The 24,636-nt window shown below is 38.8% G+C and overlaps 1 protein-coding gene across 1 annotated transcript in view; it reads left to right on the top strand.

The window, feature by feature from the left end:
• Positions 1-24,636, top strand: part of SVEP1 (sushi, von Willebrand factor type A, EGF and pentraxin domain containing 1) — a gene marked incomplete at its 5' end in the record, with an annotated part of 192,261 nt that overhangs the window by 122,683 nt on the left and 44,942 nt on the right. The window contains 10 exons of the mRNA XM_082626969.1: positions 1,580-1,755; positions 4,751-4,875; positions 5,835-5,958; positions 6,733-6,903; positions 8,241-8,414; positions 8,879-8,998; positions 10,572-10,748; positions 10,973-11,057; positions 11,896-12,087; positions 14,036-14,203. Coding sequence (XP_082483095.1) covers positions 1,580-1,755; positions 4,751-4,875; positions 5,835-5,958; positions 6,733-6,903; positions 8,241-8,414; positions 8,879-8,998; positions 10,572-10,748; positions 10,973-11,057; positions 11,896-12,087; positions 14,036-14,203 — 1,512 coding nt within the window. The remainder of the gene's footprint in view (positions 1-1,579; positions 1,756-4,750; positions 4,876-5,834; positions 5,959-6,732; positions 6,904-8,240; positions 8,415-8,878; positions 8,999-10,571; positions 10,749-10,972; positions 11,058-11,895; positions 12,088-14,035; positions 14,204-24,636) is intronic.

Raw genomic sequence — 24,636 nt, 5'->3', positions numbered from 1 at the left:
TGCCCCTTAAAAGGTAAAATGAAGTTTCAGAGAAACTAAACGCTTTGCCCCCATATCTCACACCCTGGGAGTGGCAGAGTTAAATGTCAAACTCTGACTTTTCAGACCAGTGCTCCTTTATTTATCAGAACGGCCAAGAGTCAAGAGATTTCAGTGGCACTGTTGACCCCTGGGAGACACTTGTATTGAATACGAATCCGTCTGTAATCTCAGGTGTGCAAGATGACGTTCCTTTGTGTCTTTTTGGATCAATTCATTCCAAATGCAGAACCCCATCCCTCTGGGAAAGTCAGCCCCAGTTGTTTCTCTGATTTCTTTCTACTGACTGCTTCTCCTGTCTTAGATGCTCACAAATCATCTAAAACCCACAGAGTTTTGCTAAAGAGCCACAGACTCAGGCAGGACTCCCGTCATTGGTCATCTGTCTACTGAGCTATCCACTGCCTCAGCCTCTGTGGTCCTTTCAGAACTACTGCTCTTCGCCACATGTGGAGTCCTTGTCAAGGCTGAGAGTTTATGCCTTCAGTCTAGAGAGATTCTGTGGTGCACCACATGGCCTTTTCCTCCCAGATCCGCCCAAATTTGTGGCCTTTTGCTAGTGAGCAGGTTGCAGGCTTCAGGGACCCACTGAGCTCTCTTTCCTCTCACCAATCCATGAGATTCTCACTATTCTGGTGGAAATCTTCCCGTCCTCAAACCCCATTCTTCTTAATGGACTTGAACCTTCAGAAACAAAATCCAAGAAATTTGCAAAATCCTCCCCTGAGGCAGAATGTGTAGAAAGAGAAAACCTGTTGCCTGCTTGAATTGGGGGAGGAAAATGGGAAAACACAGAGGGGAAACAATTCATGTTTTATCAATAAAAATATTTTTTCATAAACATCTTTGAATAGGGGCTCAGAAGATGCTGGGAGAGTTATTCAGTGAATTCTTACCTTCTTTATCAATTTTCCCTAGTCTTTTCTTTTTCTCCATGTGCTTTTGAAGATATTTTACTTTTAACTGCTTGTTAACTTTGACATTCCTCTAAGTGACATGGTTGTTGGAACCCTCTTGTGTTTGGCCCCCTCTGTTTAGTTCCAATTATTCTTTTCTTTGGATCGATATACTTCGTCTGCCATGTGACTGTTTTGGCAACAGACAGATAGAATTGACTTCCTATGAGACCTCTGAAGTCTGTTCTGAGGTTTAGGAACATACATCCTAGAGGAAGGAAACCAGACTGACATTTACATAACTCGCATTCCTTCCATTCTTGACTCAGTCTCTCCAGAATAGACAGTTGGTGAGTTATCTCAAGTTGGACTGACTTCTTTCAGCTCATCCTAAGACTTTTGCCTACCCCTCAGTGTTTCAGAAACACAAACCAGTTTTCTGTGAGCTACAATAAAGAGTAATTAGTAATCAAATCTGCTTCTATGAAACATGACTGAAATGGCGAAAAAGAAGTAATGGTTTTACCCGAAGTGCTTTACCCACAAAAAAGGAAAAGAAGGAAAAAAAGAAAGATCGTAACATGCGCCACAGATGGGATTATGACCTATGACTGATGAATGTATCCCCTGGAATCTTTCCGCAGCTGGGTTCTTTATGTGAATGGCAAGGAAAAAATAACAGACTGTCCCTCGGTGAATGACGGCAGCTGGCATCATATTGCCATCACTTGGACGAGCGCTGATGGAGCCTGGAAAGTCTATATCGATGGGAAACTATCTGACGGTGGTGTGGGCCTCTCTGTTGGTTCGCCCATCCCTGGTATGTCTTAGCAAAAGGAATATAATTCCATTTGATGCTAGAGGCAGTGGTACTTTGATGAACATCAAGTTTGCTAAGTTATCTCTCCCATTTACCACCCCGATTATCCTGACTGTGAATTATTAGAAGCTTTTCCTAGGTGAGCTGTGTGACTCTGTAAGAAATGCCTTTGGGATGTATATTAAGACTACCAAGATGCGTGCTGAAGTAACAGTGGGTGGTTACTAAACTGTCTTCCAAGGAGGAGATTCATTGCTGGTGTTTTTTGTTGGTCGGTTTTGTTTGTTGTTTTTATTTTAGGTTTGGTTCGTGATCAGTAGGCACAGTATACAAGTAGATCCAGAATACAAGCTGGGGCACTGCTAATAGCTATCCATCTTTTAGGCCCTTTTTCTGATAGAACTCAAACTCTCTTCTAAAAATACTTTCAAACAAATATTTAGAGAGTTTTGTTTGAAGGAATGCAAAAGTATGCAATGTTCCAGTGTTCTCAGCATTGTACCTGGCGGTAAGCCTGCACCATCTAGGTCCTACTGTGACATGTGTCATACGAGGAGGAGTGGCTGGAGGTTCCCTGTAGTAAATAAGGAAACATTAAAAGCGTTTCTGCAGGAAGTGGCATTATCCTGTGAAGTGGGGTGGTGGCTCCTTCTTGTGTTTAATTTAGAGTATTCTTGTTTTTAACTCTCCCTTCTCTGGGTGGTGGGATTGCAGGTGGCTTTTATTTTTCTTCTTTATTCTTTTCTGATATTTTCATAATGAGCATTTATTTCACTGATGGTAAAAAAAAAAGGAATATTTCTATCTCAAAAAAAATTGCATCCTAATAGAAGAGTGAAAGTAAGGTAAAGGAATAGGAAAATAAAACAAGGGAACTATAATAGTAGCCACCCAAGGAGAGGGTTGTCTGACCATAGCAATAAGAATGAATTACAGTCCATAAATATTGCAGAGCTCCAACTGACAGACCCTAGTGAATGACTGACTGCAGTTTGGGTGACCAGATTTATTGAAGAGTCTGTTAGCTGAGATAGTAATTCTCTCGGGAAAGGACAATTATCAGAGCAGGAATCAGAGGTGGGGGAAGATTCTGTATTTGGTTTTAGGCATATTGAGTTTGAATTTAATCCCAGGAATATGTGCATCTACAAACATAGGTTGATAGCACTTTATATCAAATTGAGAGTTGCTTTTTAGTGGTAAGATATGCTTGGCAAGGATTCAGCATGGTGAATGTTCTTATAGAGTCCTGGAGGGTGTGAAAATTGATCGAAACTTTCTGGGAAACAATTCAGAAACTTTCATCAACAGCCTTAGAGAAACCCTTTGCACGCAACCAACAATTCAATACCAGGAATTGATCGAAAAGAAAGAATCAATGATCTGAACAAATTTCTACGTATCAACGTATTTATCTCAGTGTTGTCTTAGTACCAAACCTGGAAACAACCCCAATATCCAATAAGGAGTGGTTGTTAAGTTAGTTAATGAAGAAAATTATGGATTCTTGTGCATTCACGTGATACAATAGCTATTAAAACTCATGAAATGAGAACATGTTCAAGAAGAAAAGCAAGCTTCCAGCATCATATGTAGTAAGCTCCTGTGTTGTGTGTTTCAAAATCTCTCTCACACACACATACTAAAAAAAATAATTGAAAGAATATAGAACCTAGAAAGAAATACACAACACTGTTAAATGATTGTTTCTGGGTAGAAGGAATTCTTTATACTTATTTTTTCAAATTTCCTTCTATGTGTATGTATTAATTTTAATGATTAATTTTGTAAGAAAGAGATGTAGGTTGGGAAATCATGAATGAGGGCTCTATAGACATGGATTGGCAGGAGTGAGGTCAGATAGGGGGAATAGCTGAAGGAAGAAGAAAGGAGGCTAGGGTGGAATCCTGGGTGCATCAGAGTCTAAGAGGCAGGCAGAGAAGGGAGACTGAGAATGAGCAGAAAGGTTCAAGGAGAATCAGGAGAGGATGCTGTCATGGAAACCAAGTAGAATCAGTCGGGCTCCTGGCAGGAAACACACAAGGAGGGTAACTGAAGTGTTTCATGAAGAGATTGTTTTCAAAGGTGTGGGCATGCTTGAGAACCAAGATGTGGTAGTAAAACACACCATGACTAGCAACAATGGAAAATCACAAGAGATGGACATGAATTGACAAGGATGGGGAGTTGTCACCAGAAAGCAGGCAAACCTGCAGTGATGGGGAGAAATCACCCAGCGGGAGTGATGATGTGAGAGAGAGGAAAGCAAACCCTACCATCTGTTGCCTGGGAGAAAGGTATCCAGGAATTTAAACTTCTCTCTCATCCCACTCTCTTACCTCTAATTGGTCTTTCCATTGGCCAAACGGAAGCCAGAGGGCTGAGGAAACCAGGTGGTGTAGTCCATAGGTGTCAACCTTAGGGACACAAAGCAGAGTGGAGAAGGGGGGAGGGTAGTTCTGGAGGGGCAAACACAGACCATCAAGTATGCCAGGAAGGGCAGTTTAATAGAATGAAATGGTTAATAGGTGAATATTGAAGGGTTTCCACTGGATTTTGCAATTAGGTGTCCACTGGAATGTTCCTTGGAATTGATGATAGAACTTTAATCATTGTAAGCTGAAGAATAAAAAGATGAAGAGCAGCTACTGGTAATCTGTCATGGAGAGTAATTTCCTAGAACAAAGGAGGCGAAATAGGACTTAGCTATTTTATTGACATAAAATATTATATGCTTATATATGTATATATCTAGTTTTATAGTTAAATATATATAAATCCAATATAATACTCGAAATCCTCTTTGACCATTTTTTAAGTTGGTATATAAAATATTGAATTCATCTTACTGATAAATCATGCAGCAAATGTAGATAATTTAGCTTGTCAATAACTTTCCCTGATACATTTATATAGGCTGTGCCTTCATTAAGTTAGCATTTTAGAAATAACAATCAGGCCAGTTTTCCTCCTTTTTTCTCTCCTTTCTCTTTAGGTGGTGGTGCATTAGTTCTTGGGCAAGAACAAGACAAAAAAGGAGAGGGATTCAACCCAGCTGAGTCTTTTGTGGGCTCCATAAGCCAGCTCAACCTCTGGGACTATGTCCTGTCTCCACAGCAGGTCAATTCCATTTTCAGTGTATGACAGTAATGAGATGCAAAGGTGCAAGCCTAGTACAAATGTGCACAGCCTAACGATGCCATATCTTATTGACACCTCTGAGTTTCCGGAACTTACCACCGATATCATTTGATGTTATGGTCGTAGACTAAGCCAGGCAGAGATTATCTACAGTAACTTTCAGTGAATCTCCTTTTCAATCTCTTGGTGATGTTTTAGAAGTTTATTGGACATGATTGTTTCATAAAATCTTGTGGTTTCAGAGCTAGAAAGAATCATAGAGAAGACTACTTCCAATCCCTCTGACTAAAGAAGCAGAAATTTAGGGCTGGCACAAGATTACACACAGAGAGTAACAGCTGGGCTAGTGGTTAAAGCCAGTGTGCAGCCCAATGGCCTGGGTTCAAATCCGAGTTTTACCACGAACTCACTCTGATGATTTTGAACGTGTTACCCCATCTCTGTAAGCTTCAGTTTTCTAATCTATGAAAGATAAACCAATAGAACTGCATAGTGGAGTTTTGGCAGGATGGAACGAAATCCTGCATGTAAGATTGAGACACTGGCACATGTTTGCTCTTATTATCAGAGTGGCAGAGCTTGCCTAAACCTCAGCTTTCTCAACTCCAGATGAGAGGCAGAAGACAGGAGACTGGAAAGGGAGAGCCCCTGTAACACCTGAACACACTGCAAAGTTTTAGACAAGGAGTTCTATAGGTAGAATTTCAGAATTCCAGTTACAATGAAATATTTGGGAAAAGGAATGATGGGGGTGGAGCAGAGAGAGGGAAGGAAGAGAATTTTCCTTTGCCCCTGAAATCACACTCTACATCCAAAAATCTGCTTCCCACCACTGCTCTCTCTCCACACTTCTGTGAAGGTTTTCAGTAGGAGATATAATAACTCTGTCTTCCTGAAAAAAGTGAGGTTTATCTAAAGATGTGTTTTTAAACTTTCAGGTGAAATCGCTGGCTTCCTCGTGCCCAGAGGAACTCAGTAAAGGGAATGTGCTAGCCTGGCCTGATTTCCTGTCAGGAATTGTGGGGAGAGTGAAGATTGATTCCAAGAGCTTATTCTGTTCTGGTTAGTCTCCTTCTTCCATAGACTGCTGTCTCTTGACTACTCTGGGATTTTCTAGCAAAAGGAGACATTTGATTCTCTATTGGTCAAATAGTATATGTCTGTCAGTTTATTGTTTACCTAGTAATTCATTTTACCCTGCCTTCATCCGAAGGATCTATTGTTTTTTAATAGTTAAATACATTCTGAGTAACAGGGTACAAAATAATTGTGCAGGAAACTTAAACAAAGGTAAAATAAGATAAGGAAAATAGGATGAGAGGAGGGATATAGTTAATTTTTTAAATGCCCCCCGAAGTCCCATCCTCCTGTTTGAGATGGGGTACTCTCTTGGCTCTGTACTTCCTAGCTGTCATCTAGGGGCAGGTGGCACAGAGAGAAAAGAAATGGATGTAATGATCCACGTACTGAATAGTCAAACTCTGAATGATCAAAAATGCCTCCTAAAATTCAGTGCATTTAAACAAGTTTCTGAAGGTATCCTAGAATTCATGTTTTTTGATAACTCATAAGAACATTTGATTAATTCTAAAATACTATTTTTTCCTTAAAAAATATTCAGCAGACTTCTGCTGGAAGAGGGAAAGTTGTTTGTTGACTCCAATAGTTTTTTTTCCAGAAATTTTGCCTGCCAGTGATCTGGTTACATGTCGTCTTGTTTTGATATCAATAGAGTGGTGCTCAAACGCTGGTACAACATATGATTTGAAACCCCTAACCTGGTGATGCGGCCACTGTGTTACTGACAAGCTCTGAACCTGCATTCTCTGCCCTCAGATTGCCCACCTTTAGAAGGATCAGTACCTCATCTGCGAACTGCATCAGGAGACGTAAAGCCAGGCTCCAGAATCAGTCTGTTCTGTGATCCAGGCTTCCAGATGGTCGGGAACCCCGTGCAGTATTGCCTGAATCAAGGACAGTGGACACAGCCACTGCCTCTCTGTGAACGTGAGCTGCCTTCATTGAAGGCGTTTCAGTAGCTCTTGAAAAATGCTGGAACCCTAAGGACACTTTTCAGGAATGCTAGATAAAAGTGAAACACTGCATATGCATAGTAGCCAATATAGCAGATATTCATTGAATACTTCCCTTGTGTAATGAAGTGCACTGGGCACCATGAGGGAGGTGGGAGATGAGGATCAAAGAGCCCACCACCTGTGAAGGCACCCAGGTGACCCAAGGAACTGGATGGAGGGAAAGACAGGTGTGAGGGCCGGAGCCCAAAGGGAGATGGGTCACTGCTGGGTGGGAAAACAGGAATAGATCTCTTAAGTTGGATACACCCAGTTATTCATTTATTCAACAATTTTGAAAGTACCTAGTGTGAGTGTGTGCTAGACACTGAGCTAAGTTCTGGAGATGCAGCAGTTGGGGAAAAAAGTCTCTCTTCTTTTGGGGTTTACATTGTAGTAGGAGAGGCAGAAAGTAACAAGTAAATATAATATTATTTATTTATAGTAAATAAGAACAGCAAGGGCCAGAAGTAAAGGCTCTGAAGAAAACTAAAGCAGGGTAGGGAGGTATAAAGTGAGGGGGTTGAGTGGGAGCAGCACTGCTGTAGTAGATAGGGTGATCAGAGAAGTCCCTCCAGTGCATCTTTTTCCACCTGATGTGTCATATATGTATCTGTTTCTGTCTCTTCTCTGACTAGATAGTACACTTTATAAGGCAGGGGTTTTGTCTGGTTCATTACTGCAACCCCAGCATCAGGACAGTGTGTAGCAGGTAGCAGGCTCTCCATAAATACTTTTTAAAATGAATGAATTGCATGCCTACTGTGAGCCAGACGCTCTGGGCACAGGTATGGCTGTAGCCTGTCACCACTCCTAAGCGTTCTCAGTCTAATGTTTGTGTGCAATGAAAAGTTCATGCTTAACTACAAGTTTAATATAAGTAAAATGGGACTTCCCTGGTGGCGCAGTGGTTGAGAATCCGCCTGCCAGGGCAGGGGACACGGGTTTGAGCCCTGGTCCGGGAAGATCCCACATGCCGCGGCACAACTAAGCCCGTGCGCCGCAACTACTGAGGCCACATGCCACAACTACTGAGCCTGCACGCCTAGAGCCCGTGCTCCGCAACAAGAGAAGCCACCGCAACGAGAAGCCTGCGCACCGCAACGAAGAGTAGCCCCCGCTCGCCTCAACTAGAGAAAGCCCGCGCGCAGCAATGAAGACCCAGTGCAGCCAAAACTAAAATAAATAAATAAAGTTATAAAAAATAAATAAATAAATATAAGTAAAATGTTCACTGAGTATGTGGCTCCTAATGTAGTTGTCACATTACAGGCATTAGCTGTGGGGTGCCACCCCCTTTGGAGAATGGCTTTTATTCAGCCGAGGACTTCCATGCTGGCAGCACAGTGACCTACCAGTGCAACAGTGGCTACTATTTGTTGGGTGATTCAAGGATGTTCTGTACGGATAATGGCAGCTGGAATGGCATTTCACCATCGTGTCTTGGTGAGATAAACCTTGGCAATTACTGTGTGCATTTAATTACTGCATGCATTTAATTACTGTGTGCATTTACTCTAACTCTGTGGGAGACAATTATCCCAAATTCCTGAGGCTTTTATGGCATGCCTTTGTTAATTTCATCTCATCCTTGTGAGCTCTGGGCAAGCCATAGTGACAAAGCAGCTATCCATAGACATGCCAAACATGTTTTAAATTTTTACCAGGCTCAATATTAAGAATATTTATTTCTGTTCTTCTACTTATTCACCTATAAACTGGGGAAATAATAGCTTTTATTGTAGATCTGCCGTGTGATTATGACTATCGTATCTAAATTTCATAACAATATATATCAATGTATAGTGTGAAGCATTAAATGATATGTAATTATTTAAAAGTGAAAACAAATGTTTGCTACATAAGACAAATCCATGAACTTTACTATCTGTAAACTGTCTTCATTTTAGATGTTGATGAATGTGCAGTTGGGTCAGATTGTAGTGAGCACGCTTCCTGCCTGAATACGAATGGATCGTACGTCTGCTCATGTATCCCACCCTACACAGGAGATGGTAAAAACTGTGCAGGTAACTAGGCTATGTGTAATTGGGAAGTCTATTTCAATTTTTTAATTCAAGTATATATTGTAAATGTATAGTAAGACAAATTTTTAACTTCAAAGGGGAGATGGAAAAGTAAAACCACCTTTAAAAGGATACATAAGCAGAGAAAGACAAATATTATATGATATTACTTATATGTGGAATCTAAAAAAATGTTACAAATGAACTTATTTACAAAACAGAAATAGACTCACAGACATAGAAAACAAACTTATGGTTACCAAAGGGGAAAGCAGGGGGAGGGATAAATTGGGAGTTTGGGATTAACAGATACACACTGCTGTATATAAAATAGATAAGTAACAAGGACCTACTGTACAGCACAGGGAACTATATTCAATATCTTGTAATAACCTATAATGGAAAAGAATCTGAAAAAGAATGGATATATATATATATATAAGTGAATCACTTTGCTGTATGTCTAAAACTAACACAGCATTGTAAATCAACTATACTTCAATAAAAAATTTTTTTTTATGATACATAACAATTAAAGGTGCTTTAAACTAGCATTGTGCTTTTGCTAACTTCCCAACTTCTGAAAAACAAAACTGAGAGCCAACTTTATCACCAGACTGTTGAAGAAATACCTACATAGTAGAAGAATAATAGAGTGGATTTAGACATATAAGCGATGGCCTCTACTGCCTCAGAGCAAATAGGATGCTTCATCACCTCTTCACCTTCAGGATCTTTCCTCTGCCTCAGGCACACAGAATTATATCATTGAAAAAACACAGACAATCCTGCCTTACACATCTCTATGTTTTGTGATAACCCATATATATCTTTCTATATTAGTTATGAGAAAGCAACTACCAGAAAACAATTAGACAGAAATTAAAGAGGAATTCTCAAAGTCAATCTTATAATTGCTTTTACTTTTTGCAAGGGTTTCAGTTAAGGTCCTTGGCTTATAAGCCAAAAGGATCTTCAGAAAGATTAAATCAGTATATCTTCCCTTTTTGAGAATTTAAGTATTTATTCAATCCTGTTGTTCAGCTCTAGCCCTAAATCTCCCTTTAACTTTTTTCCTTTCCTAGAAGTAGTGACTGACCCCAGATCTACACATAGGAGGCTTAGGATCTGTAGGCTGTTTGGAAGGGGCGGCTGGGAACTTCTCCTAAATGTGCTTTGGGACAGCCTTCACATCAGCTTGAGAGAAGGTCCATTGCTCTTAAAAAGTGGGTATGAGGTTGGGAGAAGGAAGAAGAGCTGAAGCCCTTATGAGCCATGCCCAGGCACCACCACTACTTCCTCGATAAACAGCTTCCTTTTGGGGCTGATAAATTTAGTTTCTTTTTCTTATACATTGCTGTTTCAAAATACTGTTTTTAAAATGCCTATTAAATGTATGTTCTGGTCTAATCAGCTAGTGTGTCCCTGGACTTCATGCCTTTCCCTTCAAAAGCTTTTTTTTCTCCTCAGGATTTAACTGGTACCTTAACTGTAGTGGAATTCTTTTACTATGAGACATTGCATGGTTGTGTGAAAGCCGCCTATTGACCCACAAAAACTGTTTCTCTCTTTCAAGAACCTATAAAATGCAAGGCTCCAGGAAATCCAGAAAATGGCCACTCTTCCGGGGAGATTTATACTGTGGGTGCTGAAGTCACATTTTCATGTGATGAAGGACACCAGCTGATGGGAGTAGCCAAAATAACATGTTTGGAGTCTGGAGAATGGAGTCATCTAATACCATATTGTGAACGTATGTTGAGTAAATTCCCCCATGTTTATGGTGTTTGGCAATTCTAGAAATTCAAGGTGGAGAAATGCCAAGTGTTATGTTGTCTCAGTATTCTTTGTATTTAAAGCCCAGTATTGGGCTTTTATTTAAATGTGACCAAAAACCTAGAGCTGCCCTTGAGCTTTTAGAGATTTTTACACATACTGGCTAAGAAAAGCAATGCCTTTTGGTTTTCCTCCCTTAAGCCGTTTCCTGTGGTGCACCAGCTATCCCAGAAAATGGTGGCATTGATGGATCAGCATATACCTATGGCAGTAAAGTAATATATAGGTGAGTGTCTAAGATTAACACTACATTGTAGAGTTTGTTGATGACATGCTGGTAGTGATAGAATACTGGAAGAAAAGACAAAGAGTAATCCCAGAGGATGTTTTCAAATTAATACGGAATTAATTGAATCACATGTTTGGGTTTGGATCCAGAGCTCCAGCTTATAGCCAAAAATATTCATTAGCTTGCAGGGCCTTCTTCCATGGCATCCTAAGGACTCATTCTAGACAGGACCACTCTCAAACCAAGAATTTTCTGTTTGCCAGAAACAGACTCACAGACATAGAAAACAGACTTGTGGTTGCCAAGGGGAAGGCGGGTGGGGGAGGGAAGGATTGGGAGTTTGGGATAGTAGATGCAAACTATTATATAGAGAATGGATAAACAACAAGGTCCTACTGTATAGCACAGAGATCTATATTCAATATCCTATGATAAACCATGATGGAAAAGAATATGAAAAAGGGTATGTATATACATATGTATAACTGAATCACTGTGCTGTACAGCAGAAATTGACACAACATTGTAAATCAACTACAATAAAATAAATTCTAAAAAAAGAATTTTCTGTTTGCAGCTACTAATCCATGACACAAACTGGAGACAAGCCAAATCCTAAATCCGTCCTTCTATTTATCACCCAGCAGGATCCCTGTGAGCAAGATGCATAGTATTCAAAATTTTGAAAAAATTTTTTCAAAGCATTATTTCAGTAGGAAAAAAACAGTGCTCCAACAATATGTGTAAATTCTTGATCTTTTTGGAAGTTTTGGCACAGATAAACTTATGCAAAATAAGGCATTCTATTCTGTCTATTTTCTTTTATCTTCATTAGGTGTAATAAAGGATATACTCTGGAGGGTGAGAAAGAATCATCCTGTCTTGCTAGTGGTTCTTGGAGTCATTCTCCTCCCTTGTGTGAACTGGTGAAGTGTTCCAGCCCCGAAGACATAAATAATGGGAAATATATTTTGAGTGGGCTTACCTATCTTTCTACTGCATCGTATTCGTGTGAGAATGGATACAGGTACAGTCCTAGACACCAGCCAAGCTTCCTACAATACCCTGTTCCTCATTATTTACTCAGTGGGTTTCACTTGCATGTGACTGGCTGGCTTGAAATACAAGTTTTTAAATGTAAAAGGTATTCTCAAATGTGTGTGCTTCTTGAGGCTCAGCCTATAGTAAATGCCCAGGGAAATATTCCATCTAATTTTGACTCTGGGACCTCTAATTCAATGTTATAAACATTCAGACATTAAACAGGAAAGCAAAAAATGTTTATGAAGCATAACACAGCACCTAATAAGATGCTTTAGTGATGGATATTTTGGCAAACGAGATGTTGCATAGGATGTCGTAAAAATCATGTCAAGATAAGGACCAGGGTCTTTAATACTGTTAAGAGGTTAATTTGATTAATGGGGTGTGTGTGTGTGTTCAAAAAGAAGGGACAATATCTCTGGTGGTCCTGTAGTTAAGACTTCACCTTCCAATGCCGCGGGTGCGGGTTCAATCCCTGGTCAAGGAAATAAGGAATTTGTTAATATTGTAACAAATTCAATAAAGATTTTTTAAATGGTCCACATCAAAAAAATCTTTAAAAAAAAAAAAGGGGCTATCCTGGTGGCGCAGTGATTAAGAATCCGCCTGCCGATTCAGGGGACACAGGTTCAAGCCCTGGTCTGGGAAGATCCCACATGCCGCAGGGCAACTAAGCCTGTGCACCACAACTACTGAGCCTGTGAGCCACAACTATGGATGCCCACGCACCTAGAGCCTGTGCTCTGCAACAAGAGAAGCCACCGCAATGAGAAGCCCACACACTGTAACATAGAGTAGCCCCCGCTCGCTGCAACTAGAGAAAGCCCGTACACAGCAACAAAGACCCAACACAGCCAAAAGTAAAATAAATAAAAACAAAACAAAACAAAAAGAAGGGACAATAAAGAGTCGGGCTGTGATCAAAAACTTGGCCAACAGGATCTGACATGAAACAGATCAAGTGAACAGAAAATGGAGTGAGTTGTACAATCAAAAGCTGGTTGGCAAGTGAAGGTGGACAAGCCATGCCGTAGGCCTGCGAGGTTTTTAAATTCAAAGGAAGACCAGAGGTCAGAGTGATGAGCAACACTGTCCAGATGCCCAGGCTAATGGCAAGGGCAGTTCCCTCTGACCTCAGTTACCCTGACTTCCTGGGTGTCTGTCTTCCTTATCATTGGATCCTAACCAGCATGTTACCCCTTCTCATCCAAGTAATCTGTTAATCACAGCACCACCAATGAGCACATTGAACCATTTTATTTTGCACCCCAGTTATGTTGTTTTAGCCTACTCATAGTTTTTTTTTTTTTTTTTTTTGGCTGTGTTGGGTCTTGGTTTCTGTGCGAGGGCTTTCTCTAGTTGCGGAGAGCAGAGGCCACTCCTCATCGTGGTGCACAGGCCTCTCACTGTCGTGGCCTCTCTTGTTGCGGAGCACAGGCTCCAGACGCGCAGGCTCAGTAGTTGTGGCTCACGGGCTTAGTTGCTCCGCGGCATGTGGGATCTTCCCAGACCAGGGCTCGAACCTGTGTCCCCTGCACTGGCAGGCAGATTCTCAACCACTGCACCATCAGGGAAGCCCTAGCCTACTCATAGTTTTAAATGAATCTATAGCCAGCTGAGATTTCCCTTTTTTAAAAAAAAAAGTGATTGATTGACTGATTCATTGCCACACGCCATGTGGGATCTTAGTTCCCCAACCAGGGATTGAACCTGTGCCCCCTGCAGTGGAAGCGCAGTGTCTTAACCACTGGACTGCCAGGGAAGTCCCAGATTTCCCTTGTTTTTATATAAAGCAATAAAATGGGAAGAAACTATTTTTATGTATTAAAATTCCTCAAGTGTCCCCTATTCTCTCCTAAGTCCTTCCTAGTTCACCTCCAGAGCAATAAGTAAATAGTCAACAAAAGAGGTGGCACCATTCTTTCCTGTAGCTTGCAGGGCCCTTTGGTCATCGAATGTTCGGCCTCAGGCAGCTGGGACAGAGCGCCACCTACCTGCCATCTCGTCTTCTGTGGAGAGCCACCGGCCATCAAAGATGCTGTCACCACCGGGAGTAACTTCACTTTTGGGAACACTGTCACTTACACTTGCAAAGAAGGGTGAGTAAACCCAATGAAGGAAAGAAATTTTGGGAGAGGATGGGCCCAACCGCACATGGGCTCCACTGAATACTAAACGAAATTACCTGGCAGCCAAAGCCAAAGAGAGCTTTATGTTCTTTTCTTAAAACAGAAAGGGAGCATATTCTCCTGTGGAAACAATGTTTTCCTGGAATTAGAGTAATTTATCAAATTAGGCCTTGCATAATGGACATTGGGCAATGCAGTGGAAAATATCTCTATAATTAAAGATGAAAACAGCATATTTAAATAGGCATTTGTGTACTTATCCTCTGCCAAACGAAACGCAAGACGTAGGTCACAACGTAAAGATGCTACATCTGCGTGAAAAAAATATCCAAAAGTTCAGATTTTTAAATTTTTAGTGATCTCATTTAATTCAGAGATAAAATGTAAAATAACAGGAACAGATTACAAAGTGCTTTCATACTCATTGTGTCATTTTATCCTCACAAAAACCGTGTAAGACACAGAGAGAGGAGAGGCTCCCTCTGGGATGGTGATCTGCTTAGGGTCTCAGGCGGGCAGTGAAGAATTGAGGGGTGATTAAATCCCAGATCATCTGACTGGCATTTCATTGCTCATTTTTTCCCGTGCTTCCTCAATAAATGTTTTCACCAGTAATAGTTTATAACTTTCACACTCCAGATTTACCACAGATGCTTTTCATACAGTTGGAACGAGGGGCTGCCATTTTCTGGATTTGTGTCTCAGCTCTATCATTCACTCACTGTGCAGCCCGGGGAAAATGGTATAACCTCTCTCTGCTTCTCTGAGTCATTAAAGGTTGATACTCCTTATGGATACTGTGAGGAGTAAAATGATATACTGCATGGACTAGCCAGAAAATAATAACTCAACAAGCTGTGCCACTATTATGATGTTAGGACAGAAGAGAGGACACAGTTTCATGAAAGTAACATGAAAGTTGAAGTTGTTTTCACCTAGATAGAAGACCGTTCCGCTAATACAGGCCACCAGCAGGTGGCAACAATATTTTCTTGCAAAAAGCTCTTGAGAGTCAAATACTCACGTAAATAACTGACAGAAATCCCGGATCTTAACACCTTCTTACGTGAGAAAAGAAATCTTGAATATTAAAATGTCAGTGTAAGAATTAGCTTTTTAAAATTTATTTTGTTGAAGTATAGTTGCTTTACAATGTTGTATCAGTTTGTAGGAATTAGCTTTTGATGGCCCCATCTCTCCCCTGTGGATTGACTCATTTAAAAATTGCTTCGTAATGAACTACATAGTACTATTTAAGATTAGTCATTTAAATGTTTGTGAAACCTTATCGATATAAATGTTCCAAATAATAACTAGATATTGACAACTTCGGGGTTTTTTTTCTGATTAAGAAGTAATGTATTATCACCATATAAAACTAGAAACTAAAAATGTATTTTTTTTAATTGCCCAAAGATAAATGATACTTTACTATATCTCCTACTAGAATTTTGTCTTTGCATATACTTTTAAAGATCATGCTCTTATAAAAATTCCCATTTTTCTTTTTTTCTCTATAAATCATTCACTTATATCATAAGAAGAGTTCTATATCTGCCTAATGTTAAGTCTACATATTATACAAAAAGGGTTTGTTAAAAGAAGCAATAAAGACAATAATGAAAATCACAACAAATCCCTGCCTTCATAGAGGGTTTTACTTCTTCAAAGGACATTCCTGTGAATTATCTCATGTGCTCCCTTCAACAAAGAGGGGGATTTTGAAGAAGATATATTATTCCCACTTTATAGTTAAAACATAAAGGTGTTGGGCCACGTTATCGTACAGATCCCTTCTGCTCTAAGCAAATAGACACTCTGTGGGAGCTTTCTTCTCATTGAAAAGATGGAAACCAAATCTGTCATCTCAGTCATATAGCTGTTAAAGGGTATGAGGCCATTTTTATAAAAGTGCTTTATATGTGCGTGAAGGTACTATATAAATATGGCTTTATTAATATTCTCTGTGTCATCGTTATGTAAAGTGATGACGTTTTTATAATATAGGGGAAACTATCTTAAGTAGTTAATCAAATTAATAGAAAGTACACATGGTCACAAAGCACTACCATTCATGTTTTTTTCCTAAAAGAAAAATATCAATAGGTATTAGGAGATAGTTTCATTTTTCTGAAAGTAAAAGTTTTGGTGAGAGGAAGAACACTTTGCCCCTTTACATACACTTACTCTTAGAGTGTTATGAGGGTGGCCAGCCTGGAGAGCTCTGTCTTATTCCTTTTCTCTGGACAAATGCCTAATGAAACATTTAAGTATACAAAAGAGCACAAAACCAAATTAATCTCTATTTAAAATTACCTGTGTATCCACTGCTGAGATAAAAGTACATGTTAAATTTTTGCCATAGTTATTGTAGATCTCTCTTTATAAAAGAAATACAATATTACAAAAATAACTGGAAGCCATTATCATCACTTTCTCACTCTTCTCAAAGTAAATGTGCATTTTTTTCTGTGTTACATATGTACTCTTAAACAAATATTCTGTTGATTTAAATGTTTTAATTTTCATGTACGTTGTTTCATACTGAGTGTCCTTTTGAAGCTTGATTTTCGTTTAACGTCATGTTTTTTGCCTTTGTTGATAAGTGTAAATCAACAGAATCCATTTTAACTGCTGTATAGTGCTTCCTTGTCAGAATGAGCAATCTCTAAGTTACCCATTTCCCTGCTGGTAGAGGGTTAATTTATTTCCACTTTATTTGATGATACAGCAGTGCTGAAGTAAACATCCTTGCACATCTCCCAGTCCATAGAAGGAAGAATACCTCTGGCCTAGGCACCGAAACTGAGAATTGTTGGGTCATGAGGCATGCATATTTTTAACTTTATACTAGATAGTCCTTAATATTTATCAATTGTTTCCTTTAGAGTTTGTTTTTTGTATGTGTCAAATTTAAGAAATTTTTCCTACTCTGATATCATACTCAATTTCTTTGCCTTTCTGCTGAACAACTCAAAGATCTTAGAAAATATTTGTTTCTGTCACCCCTCTCATCTTAAATGTCTTATCACTATCTACATTTTACTTCCCTCTTATTTTACAACCTTCCAAATTAGTCATTTTTTTAATATACTCAATGCTTATTTAGATTTACTAACATTTTTATGAATCTTTCATAAAAAGCATTCATTTTTATGAATTGCTTTTTCCATCCTACTCCTTCCTTTGGGTTTAATGCTTCTACTTCCTAAAGTACATCCTTTACATCTTTCTTTTGGCAAGAGTCAGTATGTTACACAATCTTTGTCTGAAAATAATAGTATTTTACCCATGCTCTTGAATTATACTTTAGCTGGGTATACAAGTCTACATTAATAGTTTGCTTCCATAAACATTTTTGAAAGATATTTCCATTGCCCTGTGACTTCTAGTGTTTCTATTGAGGATTCCATCAGTCTAAGTTAGTAGCCCTCAACCAGGGGCAATATTGCCCTCCAGGAACATTTGACAGTGTCTGGAGACGTTTTTGGTTGTCCCCGTTGAGGGAAGGTGCTATAGGAACTAGTGAATAGAGTCTGGGGATGCTGCTAAAACATCCTACAATGCATAGGACAGACCCCCACAACAAAGAATTGTCTGGTCCAAAATGTCAGTAGTGCTGAGGTTGAGAAACTGGTTGAATTGTTGTTCCTTTATAAGTAATGTGTTTTCCCTTTATTTATTTTTTTAATTTGTCTTCGTTGTTTTGGTGTTTCTCTGTGGTATGACTAAAGTTGTACTAATTGCCATTCATCTTGTTCAGGGCTCATTGTACTTCTTACATCTGAGAATTTGTATCTTTCACCAATTTTGGAATAAGCTGTTTTCACTTTAAATATTCTTTCTTCTTAACTTTCACTTTTCTCTATTTCTGTAAGTTTTATTAGATAAATATTGGAGCTTTTATTTCTACTTTACATGGTTATTAGCCTGTCACATTTTCCATCCCTGTAAAAACTTGGGTTGCATTTGGATAATTTCCTCACATATATCTTCCAGTTCACTAATTTTCCTTTCTACTGTCTATAATCTGCTTTTGAAATGTGTCCCCTTTTTTTGAATTTTTATTTTCTATAGTTTTATTTTTAGAATTTCTCTTTGTTTATTTTTCAACTATTTCTTTTTACATAGTCTCTTCTTTTTAAATAGGATTTTAAGGGTTTTTGTCCTTAATTATTTGAACATATTTATTTCATTTTTTTTTTTTAGATTTTAGACCACTTTTTCTATTATCTCAGTTTATTGGTGCCCTCATCTTGCTGTTTGTTCTGTCTACTGATCCATTCATGATGGAAAGCATGCATGTGGGTTTTGTAATTTCAGATTCTGTCCTTATAGTGTTTGGGACTTGTGTGATCTGTGACAGTCCTTTAATGGTCTGAGTATAAGGATTATTTTTTCTTCTAGGTGCCCCAGGAGTATCACCATCCAAAAACCTAATTTTACATCTATTTATCAGTTCAAAGGCTTTCCATACAAAATGAGTGGTATAAACCCTACCCTCAAGTCCACATGACGTGCAGTCCTGGGTTCTGCTACCTTAGCCGGGACTTTGTTTTTCCAGCCAGATTCCCAGCAAATACAAAGATCTCACTTGTCATCTCACTAGGCCTCTAGGTAGAATTTTTCCTGTGAATATCCTTTCAGTGTATATCCTTCTAGGACATAGATTCTTGCCAGAGACTCAGCTATTACTCTCTATTTCCTCTTTCCTGTCCAATCCAAGGGCAACCATAGCATTCATTCACAGGCTTACTTTTCTGTTTTTAATTTCCTCTTCATTTCTGGCACATGGAGATTTCCTTTCTGGTCAGCTAAGCTACGCATTTAAAATAATTTCTGCTGTATTTCATCAAGTGTTTTATAGGGAGGGTGTTCAGACAATATTATAGCTAGAACTAGAAGTCAGTGCTTGTCTTCTCTCTCTTCACTCCTTTTCTATCTCTCCCCACCAAGGGATTGATTAGCATAGGTCAACATGCATTATGTCTGTTCTATTCCACTGTGTTCATGTCATGGCTTTTGTGTAATGGCTTTGGCATCCTGCTGTCTCCTTCCACTTCCTAAGATGCTGTTAGCCTGATAAGAATGTTAGGGCCTATTTCCCTCTCTAGCCCTCATCAATTCCCTCTTCTCCCTTGGGGCTGCCTAACACAGACCACTGACCTACACACCGTTTAAGCTACCCACTCCTGTTTATTGGGTGCACATAGACACATTCTTGTTTTGGTCTCAGTATTTTTATCTTCTCTTATTGGTATTGTGCTTTGCATGGGCCTTTCCTTGGGTTAAGAAAAGAAGACACTCTCTCAAGATTAGGGTAGAAGAGCAGAGACTTTAGGGGACTGGAGTAGTAAGATGAATGCCAGAGAAGAAAAGGATAAGTCTGATTTCTGTCTCCTGCCCTGAAATTGGCCTTCCAAATTCACCTTTTATCAAAACATTACACTGGTGGTTTTCAGCTTTTTGCCTCAATTAATAAAATGGTCACTTGTTTCCCATTTTCCTTTTCATCCTCATGTATACTCTCTTGGTGAGGAACTCAGTAGGAAGGAAGGGTCATTGACATCCTAACATCCTGATAGAATGTTTCCCTTTTGAGTCTTCTCAAATATAGACTTTTAAATGCAATTACTGAATATACTACAATAACATTTTTGTAATCCTTTTCAATTGAAAACAGAACTAATTACTGATACAGATTTATACTCTCTATTGCACTTATTAAATTGCAGCCCTTTAAGTATCTAGTATGCTGCTCTTTTAAGACTCTTTTAAGGTTCTTTTTCGCAGAAGAGAAGAGCTAATAACCCACTGCGGAGCCTTCTCACAAAGCTTCCCAGGCCCATGCCTCTTAGTAGGCGTTCACTCCATGAATCAAGTCACTGAAAATTGCATCTGGAGATTACTCTGCCCGTTTTCAAAGGATTTTTTGTTATCATTCCAGAAGTATGATAATGTATTACAGCCAGTGTATCCTAAAATGTGTCATTCTATGACATCACTGTCATATCGATGGGACAACTTTCCTTGGAATTATGGAGGAAAACAACTTGTTTTATAATACATATGGCCTGATTTTTAATAACAGACTGCAAGGGTGTCCCCAGTGTCTCTTGAATGAGAATACAAAAGGTCACACAGAGTAAAATTAAATATTTCAATGTTTTAGTTTTGTACCAATTCCAATTTTTCCTGTTTTAGTTGCCAACGTATATAGGATGTATCTTTTTTTTTTTTAATTTTTTTATTTTTTTGCTTTATAACAAATTTAATCAGTTATACATATACATATGTTTCCATATCCCCTCCCTTTTGCGTCTCCCTCCCACCCTCCCTATCCCACCCCTCCAGGCGGTCACAAAGTACCGAGCTGATCTCCCTGTGCTATGCGGCTGCTTCCCACTAGCTATCTACCTCACGTTTGGTAGTGTATATGTGTCCATGCCGCTCTTTCACTTTGTCACAGCTTACCCTTCCCCCTCCCCATATCCTCAAGTCCATTCTCTAGTAGGTCTGTGTCTTTATTCCTGTCTTACCCCTATGTTCTTCATGACATTTTTTTTTCTTAAATTCCATATATATGTGTTAGCATACAGTATTTGTCTTTCTCTTTCTGACTTACTTCACTCTGTATGACAGACTCTAGGTCTATCCACCTCATTACAAATAGCTCAATTTCATTTCTTTTTATGGCTGAGTAATATTCCATTGTATATATGTGCCACATCTTCTTTATCCATTCATCCGATGATGGACACTTAGGTTGTTTCCATCTCCGGGCTATTGTAAATAGGGCTGCTATGAACATTTTGGTACATGTCTCTTTTTGAATTATGGTTTTCTCAGGGTATATGCCCAGTAGTGGGATTGCTGGGTCATATGGTAGTTCTATTTGTAGTTTTTTAAGGAACCTCCATACCGTTCTCCATAGCGGCTGTACCAATTCACATTCCCACCAGCAGTGCAAGAGTGTTCCCTTTTTTCCACACCCTCTCCAGCATTTATTGTTTCTAGATTTTTTGATGATGGCCATTCTGACTGGTGTGAGATGATATCTCATTATAGTTTTGATTTGCATTTCTCTAATGAGCAAAGATGTTGAGCATCCTTTCATGTGTTTGTTGGCAGTCTGTATATCTTCTTTGGAGAAATGTCTATTTAGGTCTTCTGCCCATTTTTGGATTGGGTTGTTTGTTTTTTTGTTATTGAGCTGCATGAGCTGCTTATAAATTTTGGAGATTAATCCTTGGTCAGTTGCTTCATTTGCAAATATTTTCTCCCATTCTGAGGGTTGTCTTTTGGTCTTGTTTACGGTTTCCTTTGCTGTGCAAAAGCTTTTAAGTTTCATTAGGTACCATGTGTTTATTTTTGTCTTTATTTCCTTTTCTCTAGGAGGTGGGTCAAAAAGGATCTTGCTGTGATTTATGTCATAGAGTGTTCTGCCTATGTTTTCCTCTAAGAGTTTGATAGTGTCTGGCCTTACATTTAGGTCTTTAATCCATTTTGAGCTTATTTTTGTGTATGGTGTTAGGGAGTGATCTAATCTCATACTTTTACATGTCCCTATCCAGTTTTCCCAGCACCACTTATTGAAGAGACTGTCCTTTCTCCACTGTACATTCCTGCCTCCTTTATCAAAGATAAGGTGACCATATGTCCGTGGGTTTAACTCTGGGCTTTCTATCCTGTTCCATTGATCTATCTTTCTGTTTTTGTGCCAGTACCATACTGTCTTGATTACTGTAGCTTTGTAGTATAGTCTGAAGTCAGGGAGCCTGATTCCTCCAGCTCCATTTTTCGTTCTCAAGATTGCTTTGGCTATTCGGGGTCTTTTGTGTTTCCATACAAATTGTGAAATTTTTTGTTCTAGTTCTGTGAAAAATGCCAGTGGTAGTTTGATAGGGATTGCATTGAACCTGTAGATTGCTTTGGGTAGTAGAGTCATTTTCACAATGTTGATTCTTCCAATCCAAGAACATGGTACATCTCTCCATCTATTTGTATCATCTTTAATTTCTTTCATCAGTGTCTTATAATTTTCTGCATACAGGTCTTTTGTCTCCTTAGGTAGGTTTATTCCTAGATATTTTATTCTTTTTGTTGCAATGGTAAATGGGAGTGTTTCCTTGATTTCACTTTCAGATTTTTCATCATCAGTATATAGGAATGCCAGAGATTTCTGTGCATTAATTTTGTATCCTGCAACTTTACCAAATTCATTGATTAACTCTAGTAGTTTTCTGGTAGCATCTTTAGGATTCTCTATGTATAGTATCATGTCATCTGCAAACAGTGACAGCTTTACTTCTTCTTTTCCAATTTGGATTCCTTTTATTTCCTTTTCTTCTCTGATTGCTGTGGCTAAAACTTCCAAAACTAGGTTGAATAAGAGTGGTGAAAGGGGGCAACCTTGTCTTGTTCCTGATCTTAGTGGAAATGGTTTCAGTTTTTCACCATTGAGGACGATGCTGGCTGTGGGTTTGTCATATATGGCCTTTATTATGTTGAGGAAAGTTCCCTCTATGCCTACTTTCTGCAGGGTTTTTATCATAAATGGGTGTTGAATTTTGTCGAAAGCTTTCTCTGCATCTATTGAGATGATCATATGGTTTTTCTCCTTCAATTTGTTAATATGGTGTATCACGTTGATTGATTTGCGTATATTGAAGAATCCTTGCATTCCTGGAATAAACCCCACTTGATCATGGTGTATGATCCTTTTAATGTGCTGTTGGATTCTGTTTGCTAGTATTTTGTTGAGGATTTTTGCATCTATGTTCATCAGTGATATTGGCCTGTAGTTTTCTTTCTTTGTGACATCCTTGTCTGGTTTTGGTATCAAGGTGATGGTGGCCTCGTAGAATGAGTTTGGGAGTGTTCCTCCCTCTGCTATATTTTGGAAGAGTTTCAGAAGGATAGGTGTTAGCTCTTCTCTAAATGCTTGATAGAATTCGCCTGTGAAGCCATCTGGTCCTGGGCTTTTGTTTGTTGGAAGATTTTTTATCACAGTTTCAATTTCAGTGCTTGTGATTGGTCTGTTCATATTTTCTATTTCTTCCTGATTCAGTCTTGGCAGGTTGTGCATTTCTAAGTATTTGTCCATTTCTTCCAGGTTGTCCATTTTATTGGCATAGAGTTGCTTATAGTAATCTCTCATGATCTTTTGTATTTCTGCAGTGTCAGTTGTTACTTCTCCTTTTTCATTTCTAATTCTATTGATTTGAGTCTTCTCCCTTTTTTTCTTGATGAGTCTGGCTAATGGTTTATCAATTTTGTTTATCTTCTCAAAGAACCAGCTTTTAGTTTTATTGATCTTTGCTATCGTTTCCTTCATTTCTTTTTCATTTATTTCTGATCTGATTTTTATGATTTCTTTCCTTCTGCTAACTTTGGGATGTTTTTGTTCTTCTTTCTCTAATTGCTTTAGGTGCAAGGTTAGGTTGTTTATTCGAGATGTTTCCTGTTTCTTAAGGTGGGATTGTATTGCTATAAACTTCCCTCTTAGAACTGCTTTTGCTGCATCCCATAGGTTTTGGGTCGTCGTGTCTCCATTGTCATTTGTTTCTAGGTATTTTTTAATTTCCTCTTTGATTTCTTCAGTGATCACTTCGTTATTAAGTAGTGTATTGTTTAGCCTCCATGTGTTTGTATTTTTTACAGCTCTTTTACTGTAATTGATATCTAGTCTCATAGCATTGTGGTCGGAAAAGATACTTGATACAATTTCAATTTTCTTAAATTTACCAAGGCTTGATTTGTGACCCAAGATATGATCTATCCTAGAGAATGTTCCATGAGCACTTGAGAAAAATGTGTATTCTGTTGTTTTTGGATGGAATGTCCTATAAATATCAATTAAGTCCATCTTGTTTAATGTATCATTTAAAGCTTGTGTTTCCTTATTTATTTTCATTTTGGATGATCTGTCCATTGGTGAAAGTGGGGTGTTAAAGTCCCCTACTATGAGTGTGTTACTGTCGATTTCTCCTTTTATGGCTGTTAGTATTTGCCTTATGTATTGAGGTGCTCCTATGTTGGGTGCATAAATATTTACAATTGTTATATCTTCTTCTTGGATCGATCCCTTGATCATTATGTAGTGTCCTTCTTTGTCTCTTCTAATAGTCTTTATTTTAAAGTCTATTTTGTCTGATATGAGAATTGCTACTCCAGCTTTCTTTTGGTTTCCATTTGCATGGAATATCTTTTTCCATCCCCTTACTTTCAGTCTGTATGTGTCTCTAGGTCTGAAGTGGGTCTCTTGTAGACAGCATATATATGGGTCTTGTTTTTGTATCCATTCAGCCACTCTGTGTCTTTTGGTGGGACCATTTAGTCCATTTACATTTAAGGTAATTATTGATATGTATGTTCCTATTCCCATTTTCTTAATTGTTTTG

This window comes from Mesoplodon mirus (assembly GCF_964341445.2).
Source record: "Mesoplodon mirus genome assembly, chromosome: 1".
NCBI lineage: Eukaryota > Metazoa > Chordata > Mammalia > Artiodactyla > Ziphiidae > Mesoplodon > Mesoplodon mirus.
The sequence above is the reverse complement of the archived record's forward strand: the minus strand, read 5'-3'. Positions and strand labels throughout refer to the sequence as shown.